Source organism: Rhineura floridana, chromosome 5 (genome assembly GCF_030035675.1).
Source record: "Rhineura floridana isolate rRhiFlo1 chromosome 5, rRhiFlo1.hap2, whole genome shotgun sequence".
NCBI lineage: Eukaryota > Metazoa > Chordata > Lepidosauria > Squamata > Rhineuridae > Rhineura > Rhineura floridana.
Genome location: NC_084484.1, coordinates 183,385,578 through 183,400,103, shown reverse-complemented (window position 1 = coordinate 183,400,103; position 14,526 = coordinate 183,385,578). Strand labels below are relative to the sequence as shown.

The 14,526-nt window shown below is 43.1% G+C and overlaps 1 protein-coding gene and 1 pseudogene across 2 annotated transcripts in view; one reads left to right on the top strand and one right to left on the bottom strand.

Moving 5' to 3' along the window:
* The first annotated feature begins 342 nt into the window (after nt 1–342).
* RAB6A (RAB6A, member RAS oncogene family) overlaps nt 343–14,526 on the top strand; it is an 83,082-nt gene continuing 68,898 nt past the window's right edge. The window contains exon 1 of one of the 2 annotated variants that reach the window (XM_061629092.1): nt 343–961. In XM_061629092.1, the coding sequence (XP_061485076.1) occupies nt 892–961 (70 nt within the window). In that variant the 5' untranslated portion in view covers nt 343–891. The remainder of the gene's footprint in view (nt 962–14,526) is intronic. The other variant, XM_061629091.1, reaches the window with a different exon arrangement.
* On the bottom strand, nt 1,864–10,497 carry LOC133385745 (CBY1-interacting BAR domain-containing protein 1-like; annotated as a pseudogene).

Below are 14,526 nucleotides of genomic sequence, written 5' to 3'. Positions count from 1 at the left end.
GCCCACCAAGACCTTCAGCAATTTTCAAGTAGCTCCAAAATATAATAAAAATAAAAGAGCTATTTAAAGAGGGAAAGCCACTGAGTTCACAGAACATGCAACCACCGTTCATACCGAACGCCACGCCAGAACAGAGCAGAACCAATGCTGGAAAATACTAAATGAAGAGACAAGGGGGCTGGGAAGGACAAAGTCCCGCCTCCCACAGGCTCCCTCAACCAATCAATCCTGGCCGATGGCGGGCGAGCACGCACGCGCAACCACGCAAGAGCCGGAGGCCACCTTCAACCTCAAGCTCCACCCCGCTCCTCCTTTTGGGCTGCGCCCTTCTAGTGCCTTGCTGCGCATGCTCAGTGGTGTGGCGTAGGTTAGCTCGGCCGCCGCCGCCGCCGGGTGCTGCAAACGTGTCTCCCGGCGATTTGAGTGACAGCCCAGCGGGCGTGTACTTTTGGCTCGTTACGCTTTGCAGCGCGCGCGGCGAATAGCTGAGGCGTCGTGAGGAGGCGGGGCTGAGTGTGAGGGGAGAGGCAGGCCGCAGGCGGGGCTCGAATTGCCTCACCGGAGCAGCCTAGGTTGCGTCGTGACTGACTGACGGTTGCCTGTCCACTGCCGCCGCCGCCGCCGCCGCCAGAACGAGAGCCGCCCCCTCAGTCTCCGCCGGCGCTCCCGTCAGCCGCTCCCTTTTTGGGGGGTCTGCTCTGCTCCCTCCCCACCCCCCGCTCGCTCCGTGAGGGGGAAAAAGCGAAAGAGGGGGTCGAACCCCCCCGGCTGTGACCTCTCCCCCTTCCCCCCTCCTTCCACCCCTCCTTCCTTCTCTCTCTCCCCGGAGCGGAGCGAGGCAGCCGGGCGGCTCCTTCCTTCTCCGGTTTTCCCGTCCTCGTCGTCCTGATCATGTCGGCGGGCGGCGACTTCGGCAACCCGCTGCGGAAATTCAAGCTGGTCTTCCTCGGGGAGCAGAGCGGTGAGTGAGGGGCCGGCGGGCGGGCTGAGGCCGGGCCCAAAATCCTGGCACTGCGTGGAAGGAGGCGGCTCTTTTTACTCTCTCACCACGGCGCAGTTTTCCTTCCAAGCTGGCTCTGGATCCAGTCCAGGCGCAGGCAGGGGACTCGGTTCCCCCCTCCTCTCCTCGTCCTTATTTTTATTCTCTTTTCTCTCTCTCATCTGACAAGCGAAGGAAAGGGAAAGAGAACCTGGCCGTGGGTGGGGCTAAAGTGTGTGTGTGTGTTTATATATATCTATATAGATATAGATATATAGATATATATATAATCTCTGTTTTGTTAATCACAATTACGTGTGTGAGTGCGTATTTGTGTATGTCTGCCTATTATATATATATAATCTGCTTTGCTAATCGCAATTACATGTGTATGTGTGTGTATATATATATGTATAGGTCCTCTTTCAAATGAGCATTTTTGGCCGATATTCTGCTGTGGGGCCGATGGAGGGGGAAGGAAAGGGAAAGAGAGAATCTCCTTTCTCCCTCCCCTTATCTTTGGCCAATTGGGCCCCCCTCCACATAAATGGGGGAGGTAGCCAGTCTCCTTTCCCTTCTCCTTGTACCTTCTTTGCTTATTCCTAAGCATCTCCCCACCACCAAAAAGAGCTCCCTCTGATCAAGGCCATCATCAGGGCAGCAATCCAACCTTCCTGCCCGCTCCATGGTCTTCCTCTGAGGGAAAAATGGCTTTGATTCAGATTGTGAAAGAGGAGGTGTCAATCCGTGCAGGAATCTGCTTTCAAGCCTGGAACTCTTGAAATCCTGTCTGCTGTTCTCTCTAGCATGGCTGGAGATCAACAGTGAAACTGTTACAGAATGGTGGGGAAAGCACTTGACTGTCTCTGTGCCTCCCTCCACTCCTAGTTATTGAGCACCTTCTCTCCTGCCACCACTCTGGTGGTTGCTTCTGAGACTGTCATCTTTCCTTTTTCCTCTCCATTTTCTGCCAAAGGAAGAGCCACTGATCCTGACATACAGGGGAACATTGCTATTTCTCATCTCCAGGAAGGAACAGAGCCACAATCATTCAACTGGGGTGAAAGCCTTATCTTCCCCTTCCAACCCCATTTAGAAGAAACTGATCCAGAGCCCACTGAAATGTAACATCTCCCCAGTTCCATTGGGGTCTTCTTGCCCTTTGTACACCATTCCTTGCCCTGCAGGCAATAGATAAAAATAAGATTAAAAAAAGTCATAGCATGTCTTGGAAATTTCTAGTATTTCAGTTGTTCTAGGTGTGAGAGAATTCATTTTTGGCTTCCTTGCTTGAAAGATCTAACCATGATCCTGACTGCTCCTCAGGAAAAAATGGGAAGGTTTATTAGTGTGTGTATTTCTCATTTGTCTGTCTTCTAGTCCATGCATGGTTCTGAATCTAATCAAAGAATAGGGGTGACAAATTCCCATTCGTTAAGGATAATGTACAAATTATTTATTGTACCACTATTTTTATTCTCTGTATAACAATCCTCATCCTTGACAGTGTTCTAAGAATTGAACGGAATGCTGTTAGGTGGGCTTTTGAAAGAACCAAAACCGTTCCCAGAGGTTAATCCCTGAATGGATAATTTTTTGGAAAGGGCAATTCATGGTTTTGTGGACACTCTTTCATATATGGGCTTTGCACAGTGCTTTGGCCCTGGTACACTTTCCATATAGTGAAAGAAAAAATTAGCCATCTTGGGGAAAGAAAAAAAACTTCAAGAATAGAAGATCTAGAGAACAGCACATAAGCTTCTTATGAAAACCTCCCACAACCTTGCTGATTCATGCATTCTCCATTTCTGTGGCTTTATTGGGTGTGGAATGAGTTGAGAAGACTGGCAATTCTACTTAATACATGTTTTTAGACTTAAATGCAGTTTCCTTGCAGAAAATTAACTGACTTCAATGATTGTAGTAGTCTAAACATTTACCATAGTTAACTTTTCCTCTCTTCACCATCCTCCCTTCATCTACATGCCCACTTGCTCCTTAGGAGACTAGGTTTTGTTTCCCCCCCCAACAGTTTGCAGGCAACTATTTGCAGTGGTTAAGGTGTTGGACTACGACCTGGGAGACCAGGGTTCGAATCCCCACACAGCCATGAAGCTCACTGGGTGACCTTGGGCCAGTCACTGCCTCTCAGCCTCAGAGGAAGGCAATGGTAACCCTCCTCTGAATATGGCTTACCATGAAAACCCTATTCATAGGGTCACCATAAGTCGTGATTGACTTGAAAGCAGTCCATTTCAATTTTTCATTTCATTCCTGAAGGGGAGGGATCACAGTTCAGTCGTGGCACTACTGCTGTGAATGCAGAAGCCCCTTTCCTGGCATCTCTAGATAGATGGGCTAGGAGGGTAGTCTCAGACCATGGGAGCTGCTGTCAATTAATTATACTGGATAAAATGGTGAGTAATCTGATGCCAGTATAAGGACATATTTTTGTATCCAAAAACAATAGACATTCTCGGGTTCTGCAATCCCGACTTCCCATCAAAGAGGTTGTAATCCTGTGCACATTAACGTGGGAGTTTGTCCATGAATTCAGTGGGGCTTACTTCAGGGTAAGCATAATAAGATTGCGCTGTCAGTGATGCAATTAGGAATAAAAAGGATTGCTTCCAAATGCAGGGGAGAGAATAATTGTGAGCAGCATTAGAATTGGAAGAACGATTTCAAATATTTAATTCATGTATATGCTAATACTCAAAACATTGTTTTAAAGCAGAGATATATTCTCTTTTGCTATCGTTGAAATCTTTGTATCAGTTTTCCACTTTAGAGATGAGTGAAAGGAAATTAATCTATATTTTGAGCTTTTTGTGTGTATTTCTGTATAGGTAAGGTATGTTTGGGGTGAATAGCATGTTAAAGGATATGTAGGTTTGAGATTCAAGCAGGGTTTTTTGTTGTTGTTGCAAGGATTTAAAGATGGGTGTTTGTACAAAGTAAATATTGATAAAATGAAGGCAAAGTGCTGGCTTGGCACCTTTTGGCTGCAGCTGCCTGATAATCTGATGCAGAAATCTAGTTTGAATAAAACCTTTGGGATGGGCATCTAAGGAAGATATTTTTTCCTCCTTAATAGATCATGGAATTTTTCTTAATCCAAAATTCAGTATATCCTAGGTAATGTAACAGAAGAACTTGCATGTGGTTCATGCAATGTATATAATTTGATAGATCAATCCACATGGTGCAGTGGCCAAGGTGGTGTAAAGATTGCTGACCTAGATATCAGATATCTTTATGTACGTTGAAAAACCAATATTTGTGAAGTTTCCAAAGAAATCAATGCAGTTCTAATGCATTGAATTTTGCATCACTTCAAACTATTCATTTGAATAGATGACTTCATCCTCAGAAATAATATTACTAGATTAATGACTACAAGGTTTTGTAAAACATTGAGCAATGTATGGAGTATAATATCATCTGCTGTTTTAATTTTGCTATTTTTATTTATGTATTTATATTTATTTACGGAAATATTCACACACATTTTATCCTAACAACCACCCTGAGTCAGATTAGGCAGAGAGAGGGACTAATCTAAGGCTGTCCAGTGAGCTTCATGGCTAAATGGGTGTTAGAATGCAGGTCTTCTGCATCCTAGCTTATCATGCCAACCACTACATCACACTGATTATGTTAATCATGTTTGTATGCTGCTTTGATTGTACTTTATGTAGAAAGGTGGAATAGAAGTGAAATTAGTTTGCTATTCATTGGCGATCACTCGTGGCCGAGTAAGATTGTCTTCTAAGATAAGGTCTTTAACAGTGGGTCCGTAAGTGACTGTGGAGGCTAATTCTGGATCCACACAGCCTCCCACAGTAGGGATATAGGCTTCCAGATGGAAGATGGTTGCGATGAGGATTTTTGACATGCCTTCCGCTTAGCTCGTTTGTCCCGTTCGCCCTGTGAAATTATTTTGCTATTAACCTTGCCTTGATTTCATTATTTTTGTAGAGAAATCACATGTTGAGATGTAAGAACTCCCATACATGGCTTGTATACTGTGAAGTTTAATACCACTTAGTATCTAAGATGCTGTATAAAAGTATGTAGGTATGTGCTGTAATCCCAAGTATTAGCAGGGTTTGGAAGTTACAAAGGCTGGTGTTCTTTCCGACTGAGTGACTGTAACAGGAACATATGAGCCCTTCTGGATATGACAAAAGGTCCAAGAAACATCTTTCTTTCTTTGGGAAGCTAGATGTATCTGAGGTGCTCACAAGTGGAACTGTAGCCCTTCCTTACTGTGTGCCCCCCACCTACTGGTATTTAGTGTCATACTATTATTAAATGGCTTCTAGTTTGGTCTGTAAGCTGCTATTAGCCATGATAAGCATCCTCCAGGCATTTTTCGATTAAAAACAGGGTTATAAGAGATACATGCTCTACCACAAGAGCAATGTATGAGCACTCTAAAAAACACTTTCCTTTTGAGACAGCCATAATTGTTACCTTGGATTATCTTGAACAGATCTTTGCATGGTGGCAACCCTTAGAAAAAATGACGTATTAAAAGCAGGCAGCCCTTGAGGTGTATGTTTGGAATATTGTTTCTGTTTCATGCTTTGGTTAGTTTTGTTTTGTCAGGCAGAAACCATCTCCTTCTGCTACACCTGTTCTTGTAGTTGTCCGTTTGCCATTTTGTGAAGTGACTGATAGGTTATGAGGAGTTATTCTAAAGCAGTATGTCAAGGCTCATATCTGGCCTCTTGTGCCGGCTGCATAAATCTTCCCATTAATTATGTGTATCTGATTCTCAACTAAGTTTATTAAACCCCAACCCTTGCACAACAGATACCTTGTGATCAAGGATTCCGCCTGAGATTGGATGTTTTGCAGCAATTCTGTTTTTACATATGCTTCAAAAATAGAAGTGTGTTCTAGTTTTGAGGTTAAAGTTGCATCTGCTCTAAAGAATGTTGTGGCTTTCCATCTTTGTCTATATCACCTTGGACTATAGCTTTCATGGGTGTTTTTTAAGCTGTGGCTGCTGATTGACCCATATCCTCATCTTAATGCTTTTTGTTACATCACCACCTATAAATTCTATATGTTGAATGCTAAAGATGTGCATACCGGTGCAATCATAATGATTCTTCAGTTTGTCAGTCCAGCTGCAGTTGATCGGGTTAAGATAGTGGTCTGAGACGGACTGAATCTTTAGTCCACTTTGTAAAGTTGCTTGGAAGATTCTCTCTGGGCTTGACTCAAAGTTTGTCATGATATAGTGCTATAATGGACTTGGATTCAGACCAAGATTCAAATCCCCAATTGACCATGAAGCTCACTGGGTGACCTTAGGTCAGTCATGGTCTCTTACTATTACCTACCTCACAGGGTTGTTCTGAAGACAAAATAGAAAGAGGAAGAACAATGTACAGTGCCTTCAGCTCCTTTGAGTAAAGGTGGAATATCAAAGTAATAATAAAGAAAATAAAACTAATAATAAAGAAAATAAACACTGGTATCAGCAACAACTATGCATCTGTTTTATAGAAGTTCCACAAATTTTTTGATAGCATGGTTTGTCAGTAAAAGTGGGAGGAATGCTAGTTCAGACCACAATTTTGTGTCATTTGTTAAAGTAAAAATACTTGGGTGTAAAGCATTTTACTTCTGCAGGTAGATATGTGGAGTTCTGTGAATGCTAAAGTCCTGAGTTTCTCCATTGGTGTAATTCACCTAGCAGGTACAGTTGTCCTGATGCCACCTTTAAGCAGTTTATGAAAGTGAAGTTGTTGCATGCTGCAATGGGGTAAATATTGAGCAGCCCTTGTTTCTGTACTTTTGACTGTGATCCACATTTCACTGTTGCTGTGTTTCATCAGTTGTAGCTCTGTGAGGAGAATAGGGGTTTCCTAACAACTTTCAGCGCTCTTCACAAACTGCACTTCCCAGGATTCTTTGGGGGAAACCACAACTGTTTAGCGTGGAATAATAGTGGGATGAATGTATGGTGTGAATGTGGTCTAGGTAGAAGGCTTTCAAAGAAGAAACCTTCAAGGCATCTGGTGTTATAGCTTAAGGCAGCAGTGTCAGACATTAAGCTCAGTGCTGTTCCCTAGGCTGGCAAAAGTACCATAGAACTATCCTGTATCCCTTGGTTATCAAGAGAGAGCCATGAATAGTATTGCAGCAAGCTCTGTGGCTAGAATGGAGCAGTGCAGATGTGGGGTGGAGTGAAGGATCAGACAGTGAAGTGCGGTGTACAGGTGGCAGTAGGAGGTATACAGTCTGAGCTGCATGTTGAGTGGGTGCAATTCCTACTAACCAAAATTAATTTGCATGTAGTGGGTCTAATCCCCACTGTGTTATCACTGTGATCACATAGCCTTTGTGTGCATTGTCATTCCTTTGTCTAGGAACATTTTTCTAGGACGAAGGAAACATTTGTCCTATAAGAAGGTAGTTGCTGGTTTCTAGAGCTCTACAGACTTGGCTGTGACTGGCTTAGCAAATACAGCTTCCTTGGGCAGACATTGCAGTAAGAACAGCTCAGGTGGGACTGGCTAGTTTTGTGGGTCTAGTGAGCTTGGGGTCTGCAGCATTTCCAGGGATTCACCCTTTTTTGCTTGCCTTTTGTGGTGCATTGGACTGAGCCTTCAGTGTGGACAAGTATGCTTAGCCTATCACCTCTGTTTAGATCCACCAGCTGGTTCCTGTTCTTGCTAAACGACTTGTCTTTCAAAGCAAAGACATGCTCATGCAACTGTCTTCTAGGTTATTTATTTGTTATTTATTTATTTGTTAAATTTTTATACCGCCCCACTAGCATAGCTCTCTGGGCGGTGTACAACAGAAAGTATATACAATAAAATCACATAAATCGGTACAAAAACATATATATAAAAATCCACAAATCTAAAACCAATTTGAACATATTAAACTAAAATGCCTGAGCAAAGAGAAAGGTTTTAACTTGGTGCCGAAAAGATGGCAATATCAGCGCCAAGCACACCTCAACGGGAAGACTATTCCACAATTCGGGGGCCACCACTGAGAAGGCCCTGGTTCTTGTAACCATCCTCCAAGCCTCTCTATGAGTCGGAACTCGGAGGAGGGCCTTCGATGTTGAACGTAGTGTACGGGCAGGTTCATATCGGGAGAGGCGTTCCAGGAGGTATTGTGGTCCCGCGCCGTATAAGGCTTTATAGGTTAAAACCAACACTTTGAATCTGGCCCGGAAACATATAGGTAGCCAGTGCAAGCGGGCCAGAACAGGTGTTATATGTTCGGACCACCTGGTCCTCGTTATCAGCCTGGCGCCGTGTTTTGCACAAGCTGTAGTTTCCGAACCGTCTTCAAAGGCAGCCCTACGTAGAGCACATTGCAGTAATCCAATCGAGAGGTTACCAGAGCATGGACAACTGAGGTGAGGTCCTCCCTGTCCAGATAGGGACGTAGCTGGGCTACCAACCGAAGTTGGTAGAACGCATTCCGTGCCACCGAGGCTACTTGAGCCTCGAGTGACAGGGAAGGATCTAAGAAGACTCCCAGACTACGAACCCGCTCCTTCAGGGGGAGTGTAACCCCGTCCAGAACAGGGTGCATATCCACCATTTGATCAGAGAAATCACCCACCAACAGCATCTCAGTCTTGTCTGGATTTAGCCTCAGTTTATTAGCTCTCATCCAGTCCATTATTGCAGCCAGGCAACGGTTCAGCACATTGACAGCCTCACCTGAAGAAGATGAAAAGGAGAAATAGAGCTGCGTGTCATCAGCATACTGGTGGCAGCGCACTCCAAAACTCCTGATGACCGCACTCAGCGGCTTCATGTAGCATGGGGGACAGAACTGACCCCTGCGGGACTCCACATTGGAGAGCCCACGGTGTCGAGCAATGTTCCCCAAGCACTACCTTCTGGAGACGACCTGCCAGGTAGGAGCGGAACCACTGCCAAGCAGTGCCCCCAACTCCCAACTCCACAAGCCTCTCCAGAAGGATACCATGGTCGATGGTATCAAAAGCCGCTGAGAGATCAAGGAGAATCAACAGAGTTACACTCCCTCCGTCCCTCTCTTGACATAAGTCATCGTACAGGGCGACCAAGGCTGTCTCGGTGCTAAAACCGGGCCTAAAACCCGATTGAAATGGATCTAGATAATCGGTTTCATCCAATAGCGCCTGGAGCTGGGCAGCAACCAGGTTCTTCAGCTTGTATACTTTATGTCCCATGCACAAAACTGTTGTTAATTTCACTTACATTCTAAGCCAGTCCCTAAATAACTGGGTATAAATAAACATTAACATAACATAAATAAGATTGGAGATTTGCAGAATGTGTCAAAAGTCAGCTGATCTCTGAGATAGCATTCTACAACTTTTACTGCTACCAGTCACTTAATGATCACTTAATTCCTGAGTGTAACTTAGCCAAGCAAGAATAGAGATTTATTTATTTATTTATTGAATTTGTATCCCACCCTTCTTCCCAAGGGAGCCCAGGGCAGCAAACATAACCAAAACAATTTAACAAGCAAAAGAAAACAAAAAGAAACTGAAGATGTACTTGGTTGCTAGGGTCTGGGGCTTGTACTAGTTTAGAATTGGTCCCCTTATGCTTGCAGATGCATCTCTTCTATGAAGGTAATCTATGAAAAGGATAGAAAGTATTCCGAAATATATTTAATGTAATGTTAAACTTGAATGATAAAATAATCTTCTCATACAGAGCTAAATTCATGGACACAACATTCAGTTTATATTGTTGAATCATCCACTTTTAGTAGACTTTTATATTTCGTACCATTAAGAGATATAAGTGGTCAGATAACAATGATCAGTTGAATGGATGTTAATGATGTCTTAATGATTGATTGATTTTTATTTACGGTCATAGACCAAATTGAATGATGTCTTAATCTATCATCAAGCATCAACATAATTAAAAAAAATCTTAATTTGCCGAAAAAACATTTTCTAGTCTCAAATGTTCTCTCTTCCTTGGGGGTGTCTAATCCTTAACCTTCCTATTCATCCTTGTCATCTTCCTTTTTTCAGTTGATTCCTGGAAATCTGTGCTATTCCAGGATAAGATTTGGATGAGCAGTTCTCTGGAGAGGAGACTGAATGTCTGATGAATAAAGTAAACTTTGAAACCCCTCTTCATTCTCATTAATATTTTGTATACTTTGGTAGGTGGCAGTGTAAATCATTAAGGCTTTTCCATGGAATAGCATTTTAATTGTTATAAATTCTGAAAACATTTTCTTTATGTTTTTTATTTTTTGTTTTTCAGAGTTGTTAGTGGTTTCCTCCAATTGCCGACTTATCCAAGTGGCATTCAGTGAAGCTTTTTGTAATTCATTTTAGCCTGTGAAATAATGTGCCAATCTGATGGATTTCGTTGGTGTGTCTTTTCAAGCCAAGAGAGCTATTTTGCTTCTTGCTTCTTTGCTTTGAGATCCTCTCTCAAGTTTTATTATGGCCCCATAACATTCAGGGGTTCAGCAACTTTTGCTTCAGGTCTTTTTACCTGCCTGGTCATAATCTTAGAAGTTTAGGTTGAGACTTCAATAATGTGTGGCTTAATCTTGACACAATGGGCAACTTCTGTCTTGAGTCTAACTAGATGTAACCTCTAAGAAAAGCTTTTTTAGAATTTAAAGACAGGATGTTAGTGCTGAAAATAAAATAAATGAATAAATGAGGTTACTGAATTACCAACTGTTCAAGTTAATAAATCAGCACTTCTGGGGGGAAAACATTCCTGTCCTATTGAGTGGTTTAGTAAAGAACTATTTGGCTCCATGGGCATTTTTTTGTCAAAACATTCTTTAAGTATTCACTATCTGTGTGTAAGACTAGCATTTTTAGAAGGCCCCAAGCAGAACTGTAGGTAGGGGGGACTACGGGGCCCACCCCCTAATTTATTTTTTACAAAACATAAATAATTTGATTTATTACAGATTTTTGTCTGCTCCCCAACTCTTTTTGGTGCTCCTGTCCTGAACTTTTAAACTGGCCATAGGCCTGTCTACAAGGTGTGTGATTTGGCTAAAATTTGGGGGAGTTGAAGGGAAAGTGTGTAGATTTTATACCTTTTCCCAATATGCTCTGTTCCTGAGCTATGAAATGGATCTTCAGTCATTGTGTGATCCTTTCCAAAACAGGCATTTCCCCAGCCAACTGGGGGTGATATGACCTAATTTACAAGTTTCTTGTAAAGATAACTGAGAGGTATGTAAAGGACCCAGTGTTCAAATCATGCTATAAACAGGGCTTTTTTTGTGACAGTACTTGCCAGTATGGAGTAGCGGCACCTCTTTTTTTTCCTACCTGTGGCAGCCATTTTTATCAAGATATGAGCAGCTACACCTAATTCTTTTATCAAAAAAGGACTGTTTATATTATTATACCTTACTTGGATAGCTTGCTGTTTGAAAAAGTAAATGTTTCTGAAAGAACTAGAGACTGGATTTCCCTCTATATAAAGGCAGACCAGTGGCTGTAGCTGGGATGCCAAAACAGACTTTGACTTCCTTAGTATCTGAACATTGCATTGAACGTGGTCACTGTGTAGGCTAAGACATAACCCCAACTATGGTTTGGCATTATGTTAATAAGCATTGAGCTTGCACTCTGTCCCTTCACCTTCTGATTTTGCAGCAGTTAAACCCTATTTTTTCAGTGAAACATTTGAACCAGCAAATTCTGGCTTGCTGCAAAATCAGAACATGCGAGCCTAAAGCTTGTTCATGTAACACCAGAACAGGGTTTGGAGTTTTGAACCAGTGTAACATCATGTTTGACCTACAAAGTCATGTGTTTTTTCCCATGGTTAAAAAATCACATAGAAAAGTAGCCTTTGGCTTAATTTATAGTTTGGTAAAGTAATGGATTTCATTTTAAGAGCAAATACATTTTTTTTTTGGTATTGAATTCAGATCTTTTTCACCTGTCTGTTACTTCCCTCTCTTGTCCTCTCATTTCTTTTCCCATCTTCTTCCCCCTTATTTCCCCTCCTTGCTGCTTGCATGAAATTAGGCTGAGGTACACAGGTTGCCTACCCCTGTCCTAGCAGATATGAGCTCTTGTAGTATGAAAGGCATCTTGGGCTGTCAGGGATTTGGACCTATGTTCTTGGGTAGTGTAAAGCTCTGTTTAGATGTAAATAGATGTTTTCACTATTATACCAGCCAATTATATAAAAAGCTGAACATTGACATTTTTTATTTAAATTGAGGATTTAAAGCATTTAAATTGATTTAAGTCAGGTATTGGTCAGAAGAATAAAAAGGCAGGTGAATAAGGGTGGCCACCTGTCAAATTCCTGACATGTTCTCTGCAGCCTGAAATTGCACAGGCAGGCTGAAAAACGTCCAAATAGATCCTGGGATAGTGTGTATCTCCAGCGCTGCAATTAGACAACTGCAGATTTTGGAACAGGCCCTGCCTGCCTCTGAAGAGTCGATTAGTTCTGCTTACAAGCCCCAGAGGCACAGCAGTTCACGAAATAAAAAAGGATTAAACGAACATTAAAACCTTAAGACCACTGTCAAATTCTACCTACAATAAATATTATTTCAAGCTGGGAATTAGTAGCCAACAAAGGCCTGGGTAGAGATGTATATGTTAGAAATTGAAAGCTCATTGAAATCTCATTGCTCTTCCCTTGCACTTCCCTTATTTCAGAGGGGAGAGAGTTCTATAGAGCAAGCAAGTGCTAGCACAGAAAAGGCTGTCCCTTGGTTTGTTGCATTCTTGCCTCACTTAACAGCAGCACCGTCAGGATAGCCGTCTCCTGACGGGCAGGTCTATATGGGAGTAGACATCCAGGCCCTGTGTTATATAGGGCTATATGTGAGCAAGGACATGGCAAATTTGGGTCAATAGCAAATTGGCAGCAGTGGCCAAGTGGCATAGAAGAGGCCCCATCTAAAACCGTTCTCATTCATTTTTGTTGGTCACTTAAATAACTGAAACAATCCTTCCTCTTTGGTCTGTTCGGTTGCATTAGTTTTTTCTCATGTAACTCATTCTAAATCAGTTGTGGGGAATCTTCGGCCCTCCATATATTGCTGAACTGCAATTGTCATCTTCCATGGCCAACATGGGTTCAACAACACCTGGAGGGCCAAAGGTTCCCCTACACCCAGGGCTGGCCTCGGGCATGTCGAGGCCCTTGGCCACCAGCCTGACCCGGGCCCTGGCGCTCCCCTTCTGCAATTCGCAGCAGGATCGCTGCCGTGGATCACAGAGTGGAAGCTTCAGAGCCCCCGCCATTCCCTCATTCAGCCTACCTTTCTTGGCTGTGTTTTGCGGCTGCGAGCACTGTGCACACAGGGCTGCCCTGAACCCCTTAGGGAAGCCTCGGCCACCATCTTGGTTAAGGGGAGCCCTGCGCATGCAGTTGCAAAACACAGCCAAGAAAGGTAGGTTGAATGAGGGAATGGCGGGGGCGCCGAAGCTCCTGCTCTGCGATCTGTGGCAGCGATCCTGCCGCTAATTGCAGAAGGGGAGCAGAGGGCCCCCTCAGGGGCCCTTGTAGCCCCAGGGCCCCTCAGCCAGGGCCCGACCTGGCCTTGGAGCCGGCCCTGCCCACACCTGTTCTCAATCTTGCTTTACTAATATGTGTCTTGAGTTTCAGCCTTCACATTGTTTTCTTCCCAGAATTTGTTTATACAGGCTCATTAAAAAACCATCCTTAAATCTGAGGTAAACTGGAAGGATTCATGCTATAAGCCTTAAAAGTTTAAGAGTTGTTTCAAGGCAAAAAATCCCATTGGCTTCATCATTTGGCCTCTGGTCATACTCATGAATGCAGTGTGCTAGGGGCTCACTTGAATGCATTGAATCATTTCCTGTGTCAGCACCTCTGTCTACATAAGAACATAAGAAGAGCCTGCTGGATCAGGCCAGTGGCCCATCTAGTCCAGCATCCTGTTCTCACAGTGGCCAACCAGGTACCTTCTCCTAGTACATTGCTTTGTTAGTTTGACCACAAAGTGGAAATGACTGTACATTAATCCATGTTTATGGTACTCTCATGTACATTAATCTACTTTTATGATAACAGTCATAAAGCCATATCATATAAAAACATTTTAAAGGTTCTCAGGGACACATACTGGAACTTAATACTCCCGTTAAGGGATGCTAATGTGAATAAATTGCAATTAAAGAGATGTATTCCTTTTTAGGACAGCATCTTGCCATGGTATCTTGAAAGTCCATGATATACCCATGGTACTTAAATGCATTTGCAATATAGTGAACTACTACAGTGGGCATCAGTTGCTTTGAAGCAAGATTGGGAGATTTTTTGTTCTCGTGGAGTATTACAGGTGTACATGTGACACTGCTTGTAAATAACTGCTGTCTGTTGGAGGGACGTGCAGTCCATTGGATGCCATATGATAGTACTTTTCTGTTATATCTCATTCCTCCCCCACCCATTTTTTTTCTACTTCTCTTGTTCCTGAACCTGAAGCAGGAACTGTGCCTCTGACTTGCAAGCCTTGCTGTGTAATCATGACAGCTAGAAATATTGAACATGTCATTGCCAGAACTCTGA